Source organism: Dasypus novemcinctus, chromosome 20, assembly GCF_030445035.2.
Source record: "Dasypus novemcinctus isolate mDasNov1 chromosome 20, mDasNov1.1.hap2, whole genome shotgun sequence".
In the NCBI taxonomy this organism is placed as follows: domain Eukaryota; kingdom Metazoa; phylum Chordata; class Mammalia; order Cingulata; family Dasypodidae; genus Dasypus; species Dasypus novemcinctus.
Window position 1 is genome coordinate 47,501,354 of NC_080692.1, and position 24,885 is coordinate 47,526,238.

Here is a 24,885-nt window from a genome sequence, read left to right on the forward strand (position 1 = left end):
GTTTTTTCCCCCCTTCAGTTTATTAATGTGGTATGTTCATTGATTTTCTTATGTTGAAACATCTTTGCATACCAGGTATAAATCCCACTTTGTCATGATGTATGTCTTTTGATATGCTGTTTGGTTCACTTTGCAAGTATTTTGTTGAGAATTTTTGCATCTGTGCTCATTAGAGAAATTAGTCTAATTTTCCTTTCTTGTAGTGCCTTTATCTGGTTTTGATTAGGGTGATGTTGGCTTCATAAAGTGGATAATTTTCCCTCCTCTTCAATTTTTTGGAAGAGTTTAAACAGGATTTGCATTAATTCTTCTCAAAATGTTGGGTGGAATTCACCTGCCCTGGACTTTTCTTTGTTGGAAGATTTTTGATGACTGATTCAGTCTCTTTGCTTGTGATTGGTTTGTTGAGTTCCTGTATTTCTTAATAGAGTTAATTTAAGTTGTCTGTGCATTTCTAGGAGTTTGTCCATTTCATCTAGATAGTCTAATTTGTTGGCATACAGTTTCTCTTAATATCTTCTCAATCTTTTTTATTTCTGTGAGGCCAGTCATAATGTCCCCCTTTCATTCCTGATTTTATTTATTTGCATCTTTTTTTTTCTTTATTGATTTTACTGATTTTTCCCAAAGAACCAGCTTTTGGTTTTGTTGATTTTCTCTACTGTTTTTTTGTCCTCAGTTTCGTTTATGTCTGCTTCCTTTTTTTTAAGACTTTTTATTTCTTCCCCACCCCCCATTGTCTACTCTCGTGTCCATTTGCTGTGTGTTCTTCTGTGTCCGCTTGCTGTGTCTACTTGCATTCTCTGCGACACCAGGAACCTTTGTCTCTTTTTTGTTGCATCATCTTGCTGCATTAGCTCTCTGTGTGTGTGGCGCCACTCCTGGGCAGGCTGTGCTTTTTTCAAGTGGGGTGGCTCTCCTTGCGGGGTGCACTCGTTGTGTGGGGGCCCCCCTACACATGGACATCCCTGCGTGGCACGGCACTCCTTGCACATGGCAGCACTGCGCTTGGGCCAGCTCACCTCAGGGGTCAGGAGGCCCTGGGTATCGAACCCTGGACCCTCCATATGGTAGGTGGACACTCCATCAGTTGAGCCACATCCACTTCCCTCTCTCTGCTTTGACATTGGTTTGCTGCTCTTTTTCTAGTTTCTCCATTTCTGTTAGTTCTTTGATTTTAGCTTTTTTTTTTTTCCAATATAGGCATTTAGGGCTATACATTCTCCTCTCAGCACTAGAATATGTTGTGTTCTCATTTTCATTCATCTCAAGATACCCAATTTCTCTTGCAATTTCTTCTGACCCACTGATTGTTTAAGAATGGTTGTTTAGCCTCCATATATTTGCACATTTCCCCCCTTCCCACCTATTATTAATACCCATCTTTATTCCATTATGATCAGAGAAGGTACTTTGTATAATTTCAGTCTTCTTGAACTTACTGAGATCTATGTTGTGACCCAGCATTTGGTCTCTCCTGGAGAAAGATCCATGAGCACTTGAGAAGAACATATAACCTGCTGAGCTGGGGTGCAGTGTTTTGTCAATGTCTTGTCAGGTCCAGCTTTTTTTATCATATTGTTAGACTTCTTTGTTTCCTTGTTGGTCTTCTGTCTAGTTGTACTATCTATTGATGTGAGTGGTATGTTGAAGTTTCCAACTGTTATTGTAGAGACATCTATTTCTGCCTTCAGTTTTGCCGAAGTTTGCTTCATGTATTTGGGGCACCCTGGTTAGGTGCATAAATAGTTATCACTGTTACTGCTTCCTGGTGGATTGTCCGTTTTATTAATATATAATGATCTTCTACATCTCTTATAACTTACATTTAAAGTCTGTTTTGTCTGACACTAGTATAGCTACTCCTGCTCTCTTTTGGTTACTCTTTGCATGAAATATCTTTTTTCCAATCTTTCATTTTCAGTCTGTTTGCATCCTTGGGGCTACAGTGAGTCTCCTGCAGACAGCATATGGATGGCTCGTTTTTCTTATTCACTCTGTCAGCCTGTCTTTTGATTGGGAAGTTTAATCCATTAACATTGGTGTTATTACTGTAAATGCATTACTTCATCCATTTTATCCTTTGGCTTTCATATGTCATGTCTTATTTATTTTTGTCCATCTTTTTTCCTTTTTGGTTACCCTTTCTGATAGTCTTCACTTCTACACTTTCCTCCAAGCCTTTCTCTCTTGTCTTTTCTTTTCTGGCTGCAGAGCTCCCTTTAGTGTTTCCTGCAGAGCTCATTCTTGTTTACAAACTCTTAGTTTCTGTTTATCTGTAAATATTTTAAGCTGATCATCATATTTGAAGGACAGTTTTTCTGGATAAAAAAAATTCCTGCCTGTATGATGATATGCATGTTTCTTTCTTAAGTTCACAACTTTTATTATAAACATATTGTTTATGTATGTTCATGTATGAATGATATACTTCAATAACTTGTTCTTAAAATGGAAAAAAATTCTTGGCTGACAATTTCTCTCATCAATTTTTATTTTTTAAAAGATACTTAGATTATATAAATGTTACATAAAAAATGTAGGGGATTCCCAGATGCCCCACTCCTTCTCCCACACATTTTGTAATGACAAGATATATAATGGCCTCTGTCTGTCACTGCAACATCATTCAGGACAATTCCAATGTCCCGAAAGTGCCACCATATTACACCTATTTTTTTTTTTTAAAGATTCTTAGGTTACAAAAATATTACATATAAAATATAAGGGATTCCCATATGCCCCATCCCACACCTCCCACATTTTCCCACATTAGCAGCATCTATCATTAGTGTGGTACACTCATTGCAATTGGTGAACACATTTTGGAGCATTACCACTAAGCATGGATTAAAGTTTACATTGTAGTTCACACTCTTTCCCACCCAATTCTATAGGTTTTGGCAAGATATTAATACATAGTGGTCTGAACCTGTCATTGCAGTGTCATTCAGGACAATTCCCAAGTCCTGAAAATGCCCCTGTATTACTCCCTCTCCTGAGAACCTCTAGTGGTCACTGCCTCTACATCAGTGATAGGATTTCTTCCATTTCTAGAACCACAGTGATATGAATTTCTTCCATATCTAAAGTCTATAGGAAAATACCAGTAAGTCTACGTTAGTTCATAGTTCATTCCCCAGTCCTGAGGATTCTGGGATGGTGATGTCCATTCTGCCTACAATCTGTTGGGGACTCTCTTGCTTGCACTTGGAGACTCTCAATTCCTTGGAATGGTTGTTGTCCATCATCACCTCCTAGTTAATTGTCCTGGGTGAGACCAATGAACTGGAGAGTAAGTGTTGCAACTCCGTTGAGGTTCAGGGTTCAGCTGGCACAGGGACAGCACAAAGAGTCAAGTCTCTTGGACATACGCCTACCAACTCTAGTACTAATTATAGGTTCAGTAGGAGGAGAGAAGACCCATGTCTAGGGAAACCACAACTAAGTTCAACTCTGTCACCCTGAGGAGCATAAATTCCAAAGTAGGACCCACTGGCAAGGCACCAAACTCATGAGCTGTCTTCCCTGACTATAGTGTTTGGATGTCTCCAGAGCCCTCAGGAGCCCCACTATTTGGGGTAGTATCCACTTTGGCAGTGAGATCCTGCTGAGATGTGCATAAGCATAACTGCTGGAATGACCTCCTGACTCACTTTGAAGTCTCTCAGCCATATAAACTCATTTGTCTTTTGGTCAAGGTCTTTTTCCAGTTGCATTGCTAGTTGGTGCTTAGTAGTAATCCCTCGGTGCCAGAAATGCTCATCCCCGGGGTGATGATGTTCCACACTGGGGGGGAAGGTAATGTATTTATGTGCTCAGTCTTAGAGAGAAGCCACATTTAAGCAACAAAGAGACCCCCAGGAGGCAACTCTTAGGCACCCTATAATACGAGGCTAAGTTTCCATTTCAAGAGTAAAGGTTCATAAGCACAGTCATCAGTATCAAGAGCCGATCAGGGAACCGGATTCGGCCCAATGGATAGGGTGTCCCCCTACCACATGGGAGGTCCAAGATTCAAACCCAGGGTCTCCTGACCCATGTGATGAGCTGACCCACGCACAGCACTGAGGCACGCAAGGAGTGGTCTGCCACAGGGGTGTCCCCAGCATAGGGGAGCCCCATGCGCAAGGAGTGCACCCTGTAAGGAGAGCTGCCCAGCGTGAAAAAAGGGCAGCCTGCCCAGGAATGGCACCGCACACATGGAGAGCTGATGTATCAAGATGATGCAACAAAATAAGACATAGATTCTGGATGCTGCTGACACAAGCGGACACAGAAGAACACACAGCGAATGGACACAGCAGACAACTGGGAGGGGGGGCGGGGAGCGGGGAAGGGGAGAGAAATTAAATTTTTAAAAAAAGAGCCCATCAGTGGACCATTCTCCTTCACTAGTCATTGCCCCTGTACCTGGGGGATTCTTAGTGTTCATTAGAGAGTGTGGCAGAGCTCCTCAGGATGGAAATTTGATATTGCAGTTTTTCTCTTTCAGTACCGTGATTGTGTCATACCAGTGCCTTCTTGCCTCCATGGTTTCTGAAGAGAAATGTACACCAAATCTTGTTGGATGTCCCTTGTATGTGATGGTTCTCATTCCTCTTGCTGCTTTCAGAATTTTCTCTTTATCTTTGGCATTTGGCATGCTGCATATTATGGGTCTTGGGGTAGGTCTATTTGGATTTATTCTAATTGGAGTATACTGTGCTTCTTGCACACCTATGTTCATGTCTTTCATGAGTTGGGGAAATTTTCAGCCATTATTTCCTCAAATACGTTTTCTGTCCCTTTTCTTTTCTCATCATTCTCTGAAACTCCCATAACAGTATGTTGGTACACTTTGTGTTACATTCAACTCCCTGAGACCCTGCTCAATTCTTTCCATTCTTTACTGTGTTCTTTCTCTTCACTTCAGTTGTTCTTTCCTCTTGGTCACTAATTCTTTCTTCCATGATTTCAAATCAACTGTTGTGTGCCTCTACTATATATTTTTTTAAGGTATTGGGGGCCAGGGAATGAGCCCAGGACCCTTGTATGTGGGAAACCAGCGCTAAACCACTGAGCCACATCGGCTTCCCTGAGCTGGTTTTTTCATTTGTTTTGCTTGTTTGCTTTTGTTTTTTTCAGGAGGCACTGGGAACCAAACCTGGGACTTTGCATGTGGGAAGCAAGCACTCAACAGCTTGAGCCACATCCACTCCCTCTATTGTATTTTTTTTTTAAGATTTTATTTATTTTTCTCCCCTTTCCCCTATTGTCTGCTCTGTGTCCATTCGCTGTGTGTTCTTCTGTGTCCCCTTGCATCTTGTCATGCTGCACCGGAAAACTATGTTGCTTTTTTTGTTGTTGAGTCATCTCACTGTGTCAGCTCTCTGTGTGTGCGGTGCCATCTGGGCAGGCTGCGCTTTATTCACATGGGGCAGCTCTCCTTGAGGGGTGCACTCCTTGCATGTGGGGCTCCCCTACACAGGGAACACCCCTACGTGGCACGGCACTCCTTGCGCACGCAGCAGTATGCGTGTCCAGCTCACCACCCGGGTTTGAACCCTGGACCCTCCATATGGTAGGTAGATGGTCTATCAGTTGAGCGACAACCGGTTCCCTCTGTATAATCTCACTCATTGTATCTTTCATTCCCATAAGCTGTGTTATTTTTCTATTCAAGATTTCACATTTTTCTTTGTGCTGTCTTTTTTTTCTTTTTCAGTGTTTCTTAATGTCTTTTATATCTCTAACCATGTTGTCCTTCAGCTCCATGATTGGATTTAGAAAATTTGTATGAACCTCACTGATGAGCTGTTTGAAGTCTTGTGTCTCATCTGGAGCTTTGATTTGTCCTTTTGCCCGAGTTGTATCTTCCTTTTCCTTAGTATGGCTTGTAACTTTTTTCTGATGTCTAGACATCTGATGCTGATGCTGAGTTTACTAAGGTTCAGTTTCTCTCACTTGCCTGGGGACTTGCTGTTCGGTAGCTCTGTGCTACCACTCTTTTTTGACTGTTGGTTCAACTATTCTAGATCTTTAGGATTGCTCCTGTTTAACTGCTTAAACCAGGAATAAGACCCAGTAATGGGATACAGACCAGTTTTCAAGGTCCTTGGAGAGGATGACAGTGAAGGCACTTGCTTGTCTCTTTTGTTTATTATTTTTCCTTTACTGCACACTTTTCTGATCTGGCCAGCAGATGGCACTCTTTGTCAGGCCTCTCAGCTCAGACCCCAGGTGCTGGGGGAAAGGCCTTCAGTGTAACTCCTCAGGTGGGTGGGTGGTGCAGAAGCAGTGTCCTCAGGGCTGTCCAAGCCTCACAAACAGACTTTCTCACAGGCTGTTCTCGCTTGGCCAACTGCAACCTCCCTCCTCCTGCCTCCTCAGCAGACAGCCTGGGGCAGTAGGTAGAGTGGTTGAGAAGATAAATAATCTTTAGCTCCCTGCAGGGTCTCAGTGCCAGCAGTGTCCCAGCTCCCTGGTCTGGAAGTATGTGACCTTCCAACCAGCAGGCCAAGCTCGCAGCAGACCAAGTTTGCTGGCCAAAATCTGAATTTGCTGTAGGCTGTGTCCCTCCCTCTCCCCTTTCTTGGGGAAGAGGACCCCTGCAAGCCCCGCAGTCTGCAGGCTGCTGTTTGCTCTGAAGGAGGGGGAAAGGGCGCCAGCTGCTGCTTCTGCAGCTCTACGCATGGGATTTTTCACCAGCTGAGACTCCTTTCCTTGGCCCCCTCTCTTCTCCGTGGTGTCTCACCTTCCTCTGGTGTCCTGAGCGCCAGAGCAGCCCCCCAAACAGTCTCCACCTGTCCTCTAGCTGGTTTTTCTGGGAGAGAAGTGATCCCCCTGTCTTTCTAATCCTCCATCTTCCTGGAAGTCCTCTAGGATGTTAAATTTTAACCACATTGTAACCACAAAGAACATACATGAACCATATGTAAATCAGAAGGCACTCAATATGATACAACACACAAAAAATCAGATAAATATAAAAGTAGGCATTAATGGAAAAGGGACTTACAAAATGGCAGAAGATTGCCAGTAGTGACTTTTGATATAAAAGATTAAACTGTCCAGTCAAAAGGCAGAGATTGGCAGAATGGATGAAAAAGTATGACCCAATTCTATGCTGTGCGCAAGAGACTCACCTTAAATCAAATATACAAGTAGGTTGAGGATTGAAGGATGGAAAAAATATACCATGCAAGTGGTAACCAAAAGAGAGCTAGCGTGGCTATTTTGGTATCAGATAAAATAGACATTAAGTAAAAAACAGTGTGAGCGACAAGGATGGTCATTATGTACTAATAAAGTTGTAACAATTTTAAATATACATGCACCTAACAGCAGAGCCCCAAGATAAATAAAGCAAAAATACTACAGATTTGAAGGGAGAAATTGATGGTTCTACGTTAATAGGAGACTTTAACATACCTCTCTCAAAAATGGATAGAATATATAGTCAGAAGATTAATGAAGTACAAGACTTAAATGGTATTCTAAACCACCTAGGTATTCTAAACCCTAATAGAAACGTATAGTGTATTTTAACCGAAGCAAACAGAATACACATTCTTGTTGAGTGCACATGGATCATTCTCCAGGATAAACCATATGGTGGATAATAAAACAAGTTTCAATAAATTAAAAACACTGAAATCATATATATTCCCTGTATACAGTGTAATACAATGTAGTATAACAGAGAAATGGAAAATTTGGAATGTAAGAATGATAAACTCCTATTTAGGCATAGGACTATTTCATCCTCTTCCTGTGGACTCAAGGATTTTTGCCACGTATACCCAACCCCTGACCCCTGCATTTGCTGTGATTATCCTCGTTAGCCACTATGTTCATGAAAGTTGTCTCTGGTGACCAGTTTGGAAAACAGATGGAGAATCCCTGGCCTAGATGATCTCCAGATCAGTTCAAGCTCTGCGAGTGCATAACCTTTCAAATGCATGTAACTACAACTGCAGAATTCCTGAGTCTAAGGGCACACGGAGCTGTGCCTGGCTGTACTGCTTTAGCATCTGTGCTCCAGTGAGTTATGTCTATAGCTCTCCAGTGCAGCAGACTAGCTGTGAGGCACAGAGCAGTTGGTTAGATTATTTAACAGGCAGGAAGAGAAATGGGAATGGAAACAGGTGAGAAACCTCTTCAACCTCCCATATTAATTTGCTGTGGAAAAGATGAGTGGAATGTGCAAAAAGTTAGGTCTGGGTTTGTGTATCTTCCATCAAAAGCAGTTATAAGCCCATTTCACTTGGGTAACCTCTGGTATCTTCATTTAAAAGGTCTCAGCTTTCCATGAGGTTTCTTTCTTCCTGCTTCTGCACCTGTAGTCCTGAAACCTGCATTTAAAAAAAAAAAAAAAAAAGCTAATATAAGAAACAGTCAACCTTACCACTAATCAAAGAATTAGGAAGAAACCTTTCAAAGAATTCGGAACCTTTTCTGTCTTGTTCAGCTATGTTACTGGTTCTAAGCACCCAGCATATTTGGAGACAAGGAGAGTAAACAAAGGAGGAAAGAAGGAGAATTACCAAGTATCTTATCAGATTGACAAACATTTAGAAAGAATGTTTGGGGAAGGATGCAGAAAAATGTGCTCTGTATTTTTTATGGGGGAGGCAAAAGAATAATATAAAAATATCCTCCGTGGAGCGCCACGTCGCCTGGCTCCTGGCCCGCCCGCCCGCCCGTGCCCTCCCTGCGCCAGCCTTTCCGCGTTCCAGCCACACCGCCGCCCCTGCCCACCGCAGGAGCACTCCCATCCGGTCCGCTCCCAGGGCTGGGCACCTTCGGACCAGTGGCTTGGGTTTGGGTTTGTTTTCTCCCCTTTTGGGTTTGTTTTCTCAGCCCAAATCTCATCTTCTCGGAGCTCCTTCCTCGACTGCCCTGTGGGAGGTCCCAGGAGCTTGCTCATCTCCGCAGAGCACGTCACATGTGTGATCGTCTCTCTGGTCTGTGCATTGACTTAGCTCCGACTTCCTGGCCAGCCTGTACATCTCTTAAGGACAGGGACCATCTGTCCTGCCGGCTGCTGTCCCCCCAGCACCTGAGCATAGGGTCTGACACACCCGAGCCTCCCAAAAAATATTTGTTGAGTGCTCGATTGAAGGAGTGATGAAGGAAGAATAAATAACTAAGGCGTGTCTTCTGGAGGATAATTTGGCAGTGTATATCAGTGCATATCACATTTGTAATTAACCCAGCAATTCAACCTCTAGAAATTTACTCTAAGAACAAGTTGAATATGGTAATCACTGCAGTGCTTACAATATTGAATTCTTGGAAGTAGGCTCAAGCTTAGGAAATGGGTTTAATGAATTATGGTATTGGGAACAATGGAATATTACATACCAATTAAAAGCAGTGAGGTTGAAATATTTATTGGTATGAAAAGTGATTACAGAACAAAATATTCTCATAGTTGTTAATAGGATATGTACCCAGATAGTAACATTGGTTATTTCTTGAAGTGATAGGAATTTTTTTTCTTATCCATCTCATTATTTATGTTGCTTTTCTGCTAGCAGCATTGGTTAGTTTTTTTTTAAGAAATCCCTTTTATTGTATGAAGAAGCCAGTGCAGTGAATATAAAAGCCATAAAGACAAAATCTGAATAGCTTATTAACTGTGGGGTACACGGGCAGGGCAGTCGGAGAGGTTTTTCCTGGTACAGGCAAGGAGAGGTGTATTATCTGCAGAGAATTTAAAAACAGAAAAAATCTGACTAGGAGAGCGGATGTGGCTCAACTCATTGAGCACCTGCTTCCCACATGAGAGGTCCCGGTTCAGTCCCTGGCTCCAGTATCACCCCCCACCACCCCAAAATCTGACTACAAGTCCTAAACATTAGTCTTCCTTTTAGTGTCATCATGTGCCAGAAATTCTAAACAATATCAGTGATAAAATGCTCTTCTTCATGTGGGCAGATTGTCTGCCCATCATCCTCCTTGGTATACTACTAATTTTTAAAAAAGGAAACTCCTTAAAAATAAATTTTAAGTTTCATATAAGATTTTTATAGTTTTTTTATTTTGTTCACTATTTTTCATCTTTAGGAATAGTATAGTCGTTGTAATTTTTTCCTACCAAAATCCTATTTTATTATGTCTTTTGTCAATCTCCTATTTTTAAAGTTTATTACCAAATTGTACATAATTTTTTTTAATTTAGCCTTTTGTAACCAGCCATCACATTGGCGTTGAATACCCAGCTTAGCGCAGTGAGTTCAGGTCATTGTTTTCAAAAGCAACTATACTCCACAGCGTGGGCCGCCTTCCCATGCTGCTGCCGTGAGCCCGGCTGTGCGGGGTCAGTGTGTGCGCATGCTAGGGGGTGCTGCGAGGGGTGCGGGAGAAAGAGGCCCAGCGGTGCCATCCCGGCCTGAAATCAAGAGCTGCCCCTGCAGGTCACCGCAGAGTGCCTGTGTCCCCAGAGGCAGCGACGAAAGTAAGGCAGTGGCTGCTCGGTAAGCCTGAGCGTGACACTGTTGGAAGCCTGAGGGACGGGGAGAAGACGTGTACCAAACCAAGTCCAGCTCTCAGTTCTGAGACCAAGCCAAATTACCTTACTCTTTAATTCTCAAGATTAATTTGGAAAAATAATTTGAAACATTTTGATCTTTAAAAATGTCATTTAAAAAAAGATAAATCCTTAATTTGCATGGTTTCAAACCAGGTATTAGTGCTCAGTGACGCCTCAGCTCCCCATCCTCCATGCACGGAACTGGGGCACTGTTTTGCGGGGCAGCCCGTCAGAACAGCACACAGACTTGAAGAAGCCCTGACCTGGCACCCCACGTGCACGTGTCACCCGCTGAACGCCCGCAGTCCATGCCTTCGACCGTGGCCTTTCTCGTTTTCCTGTTTTTTAATAAACTCTTTACTCCCTTGCCTACCCTATGGCGTGTCCTTAAATTAGTTTATGCGACAAAAAAAAAGCCAGAAACCTAGAACCGAGAGCCCGGAGCCATCTGGTAACACTAACAGGCTTTACTCTTGTGACGTAGTTGTGGGGCTGCTCTCCTTATTCTAGAAAAGGTCTGTAGTCTTAAGTTTAACTGTGCTCGCGAGTCACAGAGCTGGAGGTGATATCACTGGGCACTCATTGTGATTGGGAGGAGGGCAGGCTCGGGGTGGGTTTCACAGAAAGCCGCTCCTGGACCCTCAGCACGCCTCACGGGGTCAGTCTCCAAGGTGAAGTCCAGAGGGGCCCCTTTTTTCTGAGTAGGAAGGAAACAAGTGGGCACGATTGAGCTGACAGCAGGTGGGGCGGTGTCCACCCAGCTCTTCCTAGACCGCTGGAGAGGGGCTCTGGGCTCCGCCGTGCCTTTGTCCCAGTGGTGAACTGGGGCTCTGGGTGGTGGGACTTGAGAGAGCAGCGGTGGACCATTAGAGGACAGTGGGCTAGAGATCGGACTTTATGTCTGGTTCTTCTAACTCGTCCCCAGATCAGTTAACCTCAGGTGTTTCTCTTTCTTTGTTACAAAATAATTGTGATGGCTGCTTTGTCTAACTTTATAAATTATCTAACACTTGTAAACACTTATATGAATTTTTCAGGAGAAAAAAGGTTTTATTTCATAGAGAATTATAACTATTCTCATATTACAACTTAGTGCCCATGTTGTAAACTTCATGGGGTATTAATACTCATAGTTGATGATTTCCATGCCTTCCTCCATTGATTTTTCCAATGGTAAGAATTTTTATGTCAATTTTCTTGCCCTGTTACTTTTGAAGGATGTATCCTGTGGCCTGGGAGTTAAGGAATAACTTTTATTTGCTTTTACTAGTTACTTAGTTCTTGAGTGGGTTTATGTTTTTTCCCAAGTATAAATACACTTTAATCTAGAGAAATTAATTGGTTTGCCTAGATTTGATAAATAACTGTAGAAAGAAAAGAAAGACTTGTCATTTGTGACTTGTCTAAATAATCATGTTTTGCTGAATTTCTGACCTTGGTGATAATGTGATTAGCACAGAGCCCGAGAATCACATCATGTATTGAGAATTAAATCATACTTTTATTTTCTTGACTTTGATCATTCTCTCAACAAATTTAGATTAATTTACTGACTTTCTTTGATTTTGGTTATAGTCTCATTTTTACTTTTGTAGCTTTCATTGAATAATAACTTTATATATTAATAATCTTGGTTTTTAAAAACAATTTAGGAAATTATCTTTTGTCTTAACATAAGATTTGTAGTTCAGTATCTGAACAAATAATTGGTTCCTTGGATCTGAACCAAAAAAATTATCAACTTCATCTTTTTAGTTATTCAGACACTATTAGGTACATTTTGAGCAGTGGAAAAGCTTCCAAAAAGGGTTAATATTGGGGATATAATATGTTGGTCTCAGGTTTGGAAGGGGCAGGAAATGTCGGACGTGTTTTTGTTCTGCTGGCGCTGTGCACGTGGCTGAGAGGTGGTTTCCAGTGCTCAGTGGCCGGGCTGCAGCCGCGTACCTCCTGGCTGAGAACATCTGTCTGCTGCAGTGCTGACGCCTTCCTGAGTTAAGTTTCAGTTATTAGACCATGATTTGCAATTTTATTGTGTTTTTCATATTCCTGAAATAATTTACTTAAATCTATGTTTGTTTGCCCCCAAATATATTTTTCACTACTGCACTGAAACAAAGTGGTGAGTAGTGAGAATTTTTTTTTCTTTTTTTTTTTTTTTTTTGGTGTCAGGGCCAGGGATTGAACCCAGGACCTCGAATGTGGGAAGCCACACTCGACCACAGAGCCACATCAGCCCCCCTGAGTTGATTCTTTTGTCCTTTTGTTTGCTGGTCTATTTTTTCGTTTTAGAAGGCACCAAGGATCTAACCTGGGACCTCCCACCTGGAAGGTGGGAACTCAACCACTTAAGCCACATCCACTCCCCAGAAAAGAGAATCTTTGTTTTTGTTTTTGTTTTTTCTATTTATTCTGGGGCTGGGAATTGAACCTGGGGCCTCGTTACATGGGAAGCCAGAGCTCAACCACTGAGCCACATCAGCTCCCATGGATTTCTTACATTAATTTTTTATCTCTATAGCTTTTAGAATTTTTTATAGCTTTATGTAACATCTCTTATACTTTGATATGTTTGATTTGTCTTCTCAGTTCTAAATGCAAATTTGTAATTTTACCAGATAACTCTACAGAAATATTTATTGTCCTTACAAATTCACAGTATTCAAAACTCAATTAACTTATTTCAGCAGAATCATTTTGAAAGTTGCTAGTTATTGTCAAATGTTTTAAATTTTAAAACTTTGGTTTTAAAAATGAAATGGGGTATATATTAATATAATTCTTTTCTGGAATAATATAGTTATGAGTTTTAAAAGGTTAGTTTATCTTTTCTCCACCCACAAGGGTAAACAGCAATTTAAGTATTTGTCTACCTTCCCAAGCTATGAAAATGGGAGAAATATTAACCACAGATCTGTGGGTCTCTTCGTCTTCACAATATTAGACAAGTTATTTAGATAGGTAATTTATAAACCAGAATCTGAAAATGGCTTGAGAGGTTTGTGCTGTTTGCTTTTATCAATTCCGTCGTGTTAATTAGATTCCTTGCATTCTTCTTATTAAAACCCTCTATAAAGTTTGTAGGTTAGAGCATGCCAGTCTTCCTGACCGGTGACATTTGTCCTATTTTGATTAATTTGTTCTTAGTGAGGGAGAAGCTTTGCATAAGAATGAGGTGATAAGAAATAGCTGTGTCAGGAGAATTTTATACGAATGTTTTTCTACTGCTGACCTACATTAGACATTGTTTTTCCTTATTTGTAATTATTTTTCTATCTACTTTCATTGGTATGGTGTACGTGCATATCTCCTTGCACTGAATATTTTTAAATTAATATCCATAAAGTTATTTCAGGTAAATGTTTTAGTGTAGGTCATGTGGAAATTACAAATTATAGATCAAAACAATAGTATTTTACAGCGTGATGTAATATGTGCAATAGTATCATTAATAGTAATATTTAACATTTGTTCCAAGAGTTTAAGTCAATATTGTAGTGCTTTACTTGGCCTGAAATACTGAAATACCAGTTTTATGGCCTGGGCCCACCTTCTTCCCATTAGCTGTGAACTCGGCCAGTTTCTGTCCTGTGTAGCTAGTGGCTGTGTTTTTTATGCTGTGAACACACATAGTGCAGCACCGCCTCTGCCTGCCCCTGTGCCGAGGGGCTCACGAGGAAATGCCGACATCAGAAACCAGCAGCTTCGGTGCGGTGACCGCACCGCGGTAACCAGGTGTGCGCCGTGGAGCTCGGGAGGGACCACCTCCATCAGAAGAGGGGCCGGGAGATGGCGGAGAGCCTCCTGGGTGGGTTAACGTGAGGCTGAAGGATACAGGAACCAGCAAGAATGTCTGGGTGTAAACGTAGAGGGTGACGGGAGGGTCCAAGATGACCCTAGTCTTAGCACAACGAGGATCTGAGTTCGGTTGTATCCTGGGGTGGTGGAGAACCCTTGGAAGATTCCCAGGAAGAGTAAACTGCTGTGCACAGCAGCGTGGACATTTCTCAGCACATGTTATGCTAAAGAAACTAGAAACCATTACATACCACTTAGCCCATTTATAGCAAGTCCAAAACCAGGTGAAACTACTCTGTGACTCCAGAGGCCAGAATACCAGGTGCCTCTGGAGGAGAGGGGAGTCTTCTTGACCTTGGAGGTGATTTGATGTGTTCAGTCACTGCAATATATTTCACTTAAACTGCCTCTTTAAAAATATAATTTCTGAAGTTCCAGGCATATCCACTATTCCAATACCATTCCCAGGTCCTTTTTACCATGCTGCTACTTCCTTCCCTCTTTGCAATTTGCTGAGCTAGGGTGGGAGTTACAGCGACAACTAATATAATCCATTTATTCTATTTTAATCCATTTTTATTGATAACTGCTAGATTAGCAGTATATGAACTTTTGTTTTCTACCCTGAAAATGTAGCATCTAACAAACTATGACCGCAGTTGTGGAAATCAGATATACTAATGAAATGCAAGTAAATTTATTTAAACATAGCCAAAACTAGTTGATTTTTTTTCCCTGAAGAACACAGTTTAATTTGGAAAGTGTGTTAGGATTTTAAACACAGTTAATTGATTCAGTAGCTGTTCTCAATAGCTGAGCCATTGTATTATTTATGTGCTCTAGGTTGGATGTACAGCTTTTCTCATCAACCTGATTGGGGAGTGACAGGTCACATCCGTCTTCAGCCCATGCTGCAGTTTCAATGAAGGATCAAGTGGAGTGCCACTTCAGTAAATATCACTGATAATAAATACAATAAATTCCAGGTCTTTTGCCCAGAAATTTCACAATGTACACTTCAAACTTAACCATCTTTCAATAATACTAAACATCGCAAAACGGTACAGCATGCCCTAGGTTATTTGATGCCCAGAACTTTTCTAACTAATTGCAAAGCAGTGTGCAGTATCTCTTTAAATAGAGTAGCAACTAAAGGTAATGTGAAGAGTAAAGTTGTGGTTTTTTGGAAAAACAGCTTATAGCCCCTATAAAAATTGGAAAATACCTATTAACTTTAAAATATCACCAAGGAATACACCCATTTTTTTTCATATCTAGGGATTTAATTTAACTGACTTAGATTTTCTTCATGAAGTAAGAAAGCAAAATTATTGACTTTTTAAAAGATTAAGGAAAAACTATTTTAAAAGTCATTTGAATGGACACCTTTTTTATTTGATATGAACTCAAATAGTTCCAGTTTAACAAAGATTCTTAGGGATCATGCATGTTTAGGTTTTTTTCTTTAAGATTTATTTTATTTCTCCCCCTCCCTCCATTGTCTGCTCTCTCTGTCCATTCACTGTGTGTTCTTTTCTGTCTGCTTGTATTCTCATTAGGCGGCTCTGGGAACTGATCCTGGGACCTTCCGGAGTGGGAGAGAGGCGATTACTCTCTTGCACCACCTCAGCTCCCTGGTCTGCCACGTCCCATTATTTCTCCTCTGTGTCTTTGCTTTGTTGCATTATCTTGCTGTGCCAGCTCTCCATATGGGCCAGCACTCCTGCACGGGGCAGCACTCCGCGTCGGCCAGCATTCCGCGTGGGCCAGCTCACCACACAGGCCAGCTCGCCTTCACCAAGAGGCCCTGGGCATGGAACCCTGGACCTCCTATTTGGTAGACGGGAGCCCAACTGCTTGAGCCACATCTGCTTCCCCATGCATGTTTAGTTTTGCCAAATATGATTTCTGGCTCCATTCTCTGAAGGCATTTAGTACTTTTTTTAGTGAAATCTTAAACATTTAAAACTTTCCTGCATTGTATACTGTGTTAAATCTTAAACTTGAAGCATGGCAGAGGTTTTATAGTCTGGCAGCTACGACCCAGAAGCCAAGGTACCCAAATTCCCCTTGGTATTGTGCAGTTATTACCAGCTCCCTCCCATTTGTGTGGGCTTTGAAATGTTTGCATACTAATTTAGCTTAGAAAGATGCTGTGACAGAACGTGCTCCGACATAAAGTGCGTCTGTAGCTCTGAAGCGCGAGGTGTCTTCTCCGTTTGATCTCAGTGGACTGTAGAAAGGAATAGCCTTCACATACCTGGTGGCGGCCCGTCCCCACCCCCACCTGACATCTGAGTGGGAGGGGCCTCGCCTTCTCGTATCCTTCCCCCGTGGAGCCAGGTGTGCTTCTGGGTTTTGTGGGTGGGCACGCGACGTGGGAGACGACGACACTGTCGTGAGAACAGCGTTTGTGTGGGCTGGTCGGCTCAGGGCTGCTACCGCCGAGGCCGGGACCGCGGGAGCCCGCTCAGGACGCTGGGCTGGGAGGTTCGGAGCAGGCCTTGCCCGTTTCCAGCCCTCACGACGCCGCTTCTTTCCGGTCAAGTTGCATAATCTCATGCCCCCCGTGGCTCTCCGGCCCCTCTCGGCACCTGCCTCTCTCGCGTCACATCTTCAGGATAAGGTGTTCCAGGCTTAAAATCCCAAGTAAAACACTTACTTTATTAGCGCTCTTCTGTCAGCGGGAAGCCAAGGAAGAATTCAGTATAATAAACACATTCTTTGTGTTTCCATAGGGTAGCAGAATTTTGCTTAAGGTAACCTCTTTGGGGGAAATAGGGAAGAAATTACTTTTTAATGGTGTTTGGTATATTAGACTGGTAAGAGGAGTTACTTGGAAGCAGAGCCTACTTTTGAGACTAGCTTTGGTTACTGGAAACAAATCTTTGTTTTCTAAAATGGCTAATTGTAAAGAGTTTGCCTTTTCTTAAACTCTATTTGTTACATAGAAATCCAGTATTTCTACTTAGAGCTTTGACAGGTCAAAATTTGACCTTTGTTAGTGCCAAAATAAGTGCTGCTCCCTCGAAAGGTTTTTGATACTGTTTTGTGAACTGTTGATTAAAATCTGAGTGTAGATATGGGTTTAAGATTAGATACAGTTCTTTGAAATATTGTCAATAAGAAATCTAGAGATGGGCTGTGTGTAAAACTCAACTGAACCTAACGGCCCTTAGAGCACCAAACTTGATGCCAAGTAAAAACCTGAAGTTACTAGTTAATATATATATATTTTAGGAGGTACCAGGGATTGAACCCTAGACTTTGTACATGGGAAGCAGGAACTCAACCACTTGAGCTACATCCACTCCCCAATATTCATTTTAATAGTTTATTTTTCAAAAGCTAGTTCTTATAAGAAGGATCGGTATTTTCATACTATAAACTTTAACTTGACTCATATCATGTTTTATATTAGATGTGATTGAATTTTTAATATGGATGCAGCATATAAAACTTTATTTGAAATTTAGAGTGCACACCAGCCTATTAAAAGTTCTGAGGAGTCTAGCGGTAAAGAAAAGTATTCACCTTTACCCTGGATTTCCTAAGTTTCTTTGGCCCTGGAGCCCTTTTTTCCCAGAAACTTTAACATCTCCAGAACCTCCTAACTGAGGAACACTGTTTCGGGACTCGACTCGGGGCCAGCAGGATGGCCCTTTCTCTGTTTTGTGGGGTTTGTGAAATCGCCTGTAGCCTGCATCACATGCGAGGAGACCAGGAGCACGGGCTGGGAAAGGAGCGGCAGAGCCCGTTGCCCTACTTTCAGCGTGACCTTCTGGAGAAGGTGCTTAGGTCTGTCCTCCTCCACCCCGCAAGTGGCCTGCTCTGCTGCCCGGGCGGCCGGGTGGCACAGAGCTCTGTCAGGTCCTTTCAGGGGAATGTGAAGGGACTAAGTCACCTTAGGTCTTCCGTCACTAACGGAAGCACCAGTGCCATTTTAAACTTTGACAGACTCAGATGTTCTGCTTAAATCATTGTTTATTACATCTCATAAACTACACTTTAACATTCTGTTTTTAAACAAAGAAAAATAAGACCACAAAACAATTGACAAAATAAATCTAAAGATTTAACACCAAGAGTTGAGATTTTAAAAACCTACAGGAAAAAAAAATGTGTATAATTGGTTTTAGTAGACTAACAACATTCTAATCAATAGAAGAAATCCAAGCATTTGGTTAGTCTACATGAGAACGTATCATTTCTGCTTGGTATATAATGCAGCCAAAGAAAAAATCAACAGTGGGGAAACAGCAAATATAACAAAGGATTACTGTTTGTATTTTTTAATACCTCGTATAATTTAAGAAAATTATCAAACCCCTGTTAAAATAAGTGAAAAAAGGAAAATCAGTTCATATAAGTGAGAGATAATTTATCAGCCATCAAAGGCATTAATTCTTCCACTAATTGTTGCACGTCTGCACCTGTGCTTGGTGTTTCCCTGGTGAGGAAGATAGCACTGGTCCTTTGTAAGTGGTGGGGGAATGATGGGGCCGGGGGGGGGGCAAGTCCGTGGGAACTGGATGAAGTGTTTATGAAGATTGTCGTCTTTATGAAAATAGTGGCAATATGAAACAGCCTTATGGTAAGTGGCTGCAGTTGCATCTGTGCTGCTCAATCAGTTCTCTAAAGTAAGTAAGCATATGGATATTGGAGGATAATATATTAACATTTGTTTTGTGTAATGTTTATATACTTACTAGAAGAAATTTTACAGTCCATTATATCCTCTTTATAAATTATCTTTCCCTTTTTTAGCTGGCTGCACAGACCGCCTTGTTGGAGTTCCTGTGGCAGAGACATGGCCTGACGCCCCAATGACCAGTCTCTGGGCTCTTGGATGACTGTCTGGTGCATCATGGAACTTAAAGTTTGGGTAGATGGAGTCCAGAGGATTGTTTGTGGGGTCACCGAAGTCACAACTTGCCAGGAGGTTGTCATAGCCTTAGCGCAAGCTATTGGTGAGTAATGGAACTCTCTGGGTGTCCCGAGATAAAAGGACTTTATGCGTCCTTTTGTTCGGTTTTGTTTGTTTATTTTTTAGGTATAGATTCCTAATGGGTTTTGCTCATTTGGCTCTGTAATACATCTCACAGGCATACTTTACTTATTACCATTTCTTCCAGCATCGGTAAATCTGGGTTGATGCTTGTCTCCTGGCTCTCTCCTGATTTTACTAACCTTGAGTCTGTACCACCTCTTCTGTCGTGTACCTGAACAGTGATTTATGAAACTAACAGGATGTTTTCTTGAACCAAAACATAGATTCCTAGTTCCCAGAAACCCTCATTGAGGATAAATCCCACCTAGTATTTAAAGAGTTCTGGATATTTTTGGAAAAGAAAATGCAACAGATTAACTAACATGGTTCTTCATTGGATACTGCATACTTTTTAAAACTTACTCTGCAGTAAAGATGAATGTTTCCAGTGACATCTCCTTGCTCCATCTTATTCTCCTACACTGTTTCAGCTTTTAAGCTCATCTTTGAATTTTATTTATTGCCTTAAATTCTTTTGTAACATGTAAAGGCATGTAAAACCAGTAATTTGAGTTAAAGTTTATATTTGTACCTTAAATCTATCATTTAGTAAGTGTATTGAGAGAAAATTGCATGTTCAAAACCATAGGTACTCAGTGTGCCTCTTGCATTCCTTATCAGAAGCTTGTTTTGTATGTTGCTAGTTTATTGTTGCACGTCAAGTTGGCTCAGGATTGAAACAAGTCACCCTCACCACGGTGCCACCTGCATTTGGGACTAATACTGTATTTGGGGACATCGGTTTAATTATTAAAGAAGTGAAAATGAAGGCATTTGTATTTTCATATTCTTCACTGTCAACTTAGTAATTGTCCCTTTTAAAAAGAGCCTCTCATAAGGTAGTTGAATTAAAATATACAGCTTTTTTTAAAAAACTCAGTGATTTATTTGCTTAGAGAATACTAGGATTAGCAAACGTCAAAACTAACTTTCTGTGTTATACTTGGGAATCAAGCCATGGTCTGTGCTAAAACAACAAGTTGTTTATACAAAAGTGAAGGTAGTTGGGAGGTGACATTAGCAAAAATAATTCTTCAGGTGAATGTGCCCCTGAGAAGCAGTGAAGAAATGGGCAGAATCCACTTCCATAAACCTCTGCAAGACAGGCAAGACTAGAGAACAGCTGGACAGCTGCTGAGTGAGAAGGGGCACCCTGGACAGCAGGAGTGCCACGGCAAGTTCGCCTCCCCAGGTGCCTCCCTTCCCGCCCGCAGGACAGCTTACCGGGCCCGCCCCAGCTGGCAGCTGGTGGTTGGTGCGTCTGAATAAGAATATTGGGCATCTTTGTACACCTGCCCCAACTGGCTCCAAGGAAGATGTGGGCCCAAGAGTCCAGAAGTTAATGGGGACAGAGAAATGGTACAAAACGGGGCAGCAGAGCTACAGAACAGATATAGTGCTAAAAACTGGAGTGTGAAAGGTAGACCAGAGCTTGGCAGCAGAGCTGTCCAAATTACAAAAGAGGGAAGCCTGTAATTAAGACAGTGCAGCCCAGGGCCCCAGGAAGAGAAGCTGGGGAGAAAAGCCCTTTTTGGAGGGGAATAGTTGCACATTTGGGGACTTTTTAAAAATTATTATTATAAAAGATAATATAAGCTTTAAAAAACTAGGAAGAACATTTAAAAAAATCAAGTCTTGGGAAGCAGACTTGGCCCAACAGATAGGGCATCTGTCTACCACATAGGAGGTCCGTGGTTCAAACCCCGGGCCTCCTTGACCCGTGTGGAGCTGGCCCATGCGCAGTGCTGATGCGCGCAAGGAGTGCTGTGCCACGCAGGGGTGTCCCCCAGTAGGGGAGCCCCATGCACAAGGAGTGCGCCCCGTAAGGAGAGCCGCCCATTGCAAAGGAAGTGCAGCCTGCCCAGGAATGGCGCCGTACACACAGAGAGCTGACACACAAAATGACACAACAAAAAGAAACACAGATTCCTGGTGCCGCTGATAAAGACAGAAATGGTCACAGAAGAACACATAGCGAATGGACACGGGGGGGCGGGGAAGGGGAGAGAAATAAATAAATAAATAATTTTTAAAAAATCAAGTCCCTCACTACATTTCTGTAAAGTCAGACAGAGCTGGGTTTGGATACCTTTAAGAGGTTACCTGAGATTTTCAGAACTTCTGCTTGGTCCTCTCAAAAGGGCTAACACTTCCCTGCCTTGCTGATACCTCGTGGATCACTGTGGCTTTAATACCAGCACAGGACCTGGTACAGCGCGTTCGCTTCCTGAGCTCTGGCTCTTATTCTCCCTGAAGATGCCCTGGCTTTCTCAGAGTATAGAGAACGCTGCTCGGCTGGCCCTTTGCTGAGCCCGCCCTACGCATTATCTTGCTGAATCCTTAAAAGCCCTGAGATAGGTACCGTCATCGTCTTGGGAATTCTTAAAACCTACGTGCATGCCCAGGGCAAGACGCAGGCTCAGAGAGACCTGAGAAGTACCTGTTCCCCATGGGCTGTTCTATAGGTTAAATAGAAATCTGGGCCAAGCCCTGAAGAAGAGCCTCAACACAGAGCTGACCTGTATTAAAGCCCCTAGATAAGAGGGAGAATCTGAGGTAGCACATCAAAATAATCAAATGCCCAGACGTCAACAGAAGATCACAAGGCTTGGTGGTGGTTTGGAGGTATATGTTCCCCATAAAACCATGTTCTTAAAGTTAATCTAGTCCTGTGGGTGAACCCATGCAAGTAGGACTTGTTGATGGATGACTTCAGTTAAGATGGGGCCAGTCTCAAGCAGGATGGGTCTTACTCCTCTACTGGAGTCCTTATAAGTGGAATAAAATTCAGACAGGAAGAGAGAAAGCCAGAGGAAGCAAGAAGTGTGTGGCGAATGGATTCAGGACAAGAAGGCAGAGGCTGCCGTGTGCACTGCCAGGCAACCGAGGAGCCGGGACCAGGACTGCAACCCCCGGCGGCCAGCCCAGAGGGCCACCATCCCTGAGGAGAAAGCGCCTCGATGTGGACTCTCTTAGCCTCACAACTAGAGCTAATAACTTCCTGTTGTTTAAGCCAACCCACTGCATATTTGTTTGAACAGCCAAGGAATCTAAAACAGCATACAAGAAACAGGAAGAGATGATCCATTCAAAAGACCACAATAAAACAAGAAGCACAGTTATTGGAACAACAAATCAAAGACTTAATTCAGTTCTCCTAAATAAATGCAATGAGATAAAGGGCAACATGGGCATATAACTAAATTAAGACATCAAGAAGATGATGTGTGAACAGGAGGAGGAAATAGAAGTTTTGAAAAGGAACTTTGGGAAATGAACTTTGGGAGATGAAAAACAGAGTAAATAAAGATAACCCTAGAGGGTTCAGGAGCAGCTTCGAAGAGGCAGAAGAATCAGTGAACTAGAAGACAGGATAACTGAAATCATTGAGTCTGAAGAGCAGAAAGGAAAAAGAATGAAAACAAGTGAGCAGGCGGAAGGGCCCTGGTGTATCACCATAAGCATTATGGGAGTTGCAGAAGGAGAAGAGAAAAGGGCAGAAAAGGTATTTTAATATTGGTTGAAGTCTTCCCAAATATGACAAAAAAACATGAAAATACACACTCAAGAAGCCCAGGGAACTCCAAGCAGCATAAACGAAATAGACCTAGTCTGAGGTATATCATTATCAAAATGTCAGTTGCCAGAGACAAAGAGAAAATTCTGAAAGCAGCAAGAGAATTTACTTGTCACATACAAGCGATCTTCAGAGGTTAAGTGCTGATTTCTCATCAGAAGCCATGGCGGTGAGAAGCATAAGAATGATATATTTAAAGTGGGATAAAAGAGAGGAACTACCATTCCTGAAGTCTTCATCCAGCAAAACTGTCTTAGTTTCCTGGCTACTGAAACAAATACCATCCAGTAGTTTGCTGAGGCTTGCTTTCTCCCAGGGCCGGGATCTTCTGGCTGGCCAGCAATCGCTGGGGTTCCTTGGCTCCTGCTTCACAGGGCAGTGTGCTTGTGCCATCTTCTTCTTTGCTTCCAGGTTCCTTCGACTTATGGCTCCCCATGGACTTTCTCCATCTGACTTTCACTCTGTTTATAAGAGGTTCCCATGACCCGGATTAAGGCCCAACCTGTTTTGTTTGGGCCACACCCTAACAAGAGCATCTTAAAGAGATCTTATTCATAATGGATCCATGGATCCACATCTACCAGATCTAACCAAGAACATGTCCCAGCAAGGACACACAGTTCAGTTCACCACACTGTCCCTCTTCAAAAATGAGGGCGAGTTCAAGACATTCCCATGTAAACAAAAGCTGAGGGAGTTGGTTGCCACTAGACCTGCCCTATAAGAGATGCTAGAGGGAGTTCTCAGGTTCAAATGAAAGGACAAATACAGCTTATGGTCATATGAAGCAACCATATGAAGAAATAAAGAGCTCCAATAAATGGAACTGTATGAGTAAACACAAATTTCTGTATTATTGTATTCTCAATATATAACTCTACTTTTTATTTTTCACAAGATGTAGAATACAACTGTAGCTCAGCAGTTGAGCATCTGCTACCTAAGTATGAGGCCCTGGGTTCAATTCCCAATACTTCTTTTAAAAAAAAGAATGCAATTACATAAGAAATAATCATATTTCTATATTATTGGGCACACAACAGGAAAGAGCTCATGTGTGACAAGAATAACATAAAGCCAGTGGATGGAGAGATAAAGGAACAGAGATGGTATATGTTATTGAAGGTAAGTTGGTGTCACTTCTAAAGTCTGTAGCAGGATGTGAAATACAAACCTTATGGTAACCACAGAGAAAGTATCTAAAATATATACAGAAAATAAAATGAAAGGAGATCAATCTCTTTCACTACAAAATATCAACCATGCACAAAAGAAGGCTGCAAAGGATGAAATGAAGGACAGTAAAGGCATAAGGCATACAAAAAACAGGCAAAATATCTGAAGTGTCCTGCCTTATCATAATTACTTTGAATGGAAAATGAACTAAACTCCCCAATCAAAAGGTACAGATAGGCAGAGTGTTTAAAAAAGCATGACCCAACTATATGTTGTTTACTGGAGCCTTACTCACTAGACAATAAGACACACATAGGACAGAAGTGAAGGAACAGGGAAAAAATTGCTCCATGCAAATAGTAACAAAGAGAGATGGGGTAGTTATAGTAATATTGGGCAAAATTCACTATAAGTCAAAGTCCATTAGAAGAGACAAAGAAAGACACTATAATAAGAGTCAATCCACCAAGAATATATAGAGCAATTATAAACATACTACATACTGTTTAGTCCATCAAAAGGGTGCCGAAGCAAAGTACCAGAAATCTGTTGGCTTTAAAAGGTATTTATTTGGCAGTGGCAATGTGGTAAAAAGTCCAACTCAAGGTTGCTCTCTCACCAAAGTCAGCTGTCCCGTGTTGGAGCAAGATGGCGGCCCACCTCTGGCCTCTGCCTCCCCCTCTGGGCTTCCTCTTCCTCTTGAGGCTCCGTGGCCCAGCCTCCTGAGGCTTCATGTTAAGGGAAGTCCTCTCTCTCCTGGCATAG

The 24,885-nt window shown here is 42.1% G+C and overlaps 1 protein-coding gene across 4 annotated transcripts in view; it reads left to right on the top strand.

The window, feature by feature from the left end:
• Positions 1-24,885, top strand: part of RASSF8 (Ras association domain family member 8) — a 133,484-nt gene that overhangs the window by 89,529 nt on the left and 19,070 nt on the right. For 3 of the 4 annotated variants that reach the window (XM_058282923.2, XM_058282921.2, XM_004479942.5), the window contains exon 3: positions 19,085-19,287. In XM_058282923.2, coding sequence (XP_058138906.1) covers positions 19,167-19,287 — 121 coding nt within the window. In that variant the 5' untranslated portion in view covers positions 19,085-19,166. Of the gene's footprint in view, positions 1-15,245; positions 15,268-19,084; positions 19,288-24,885 lie in introns of those variants that run through there. The other variant, XM_058282920.1, reaches the window with a different exon arrangement.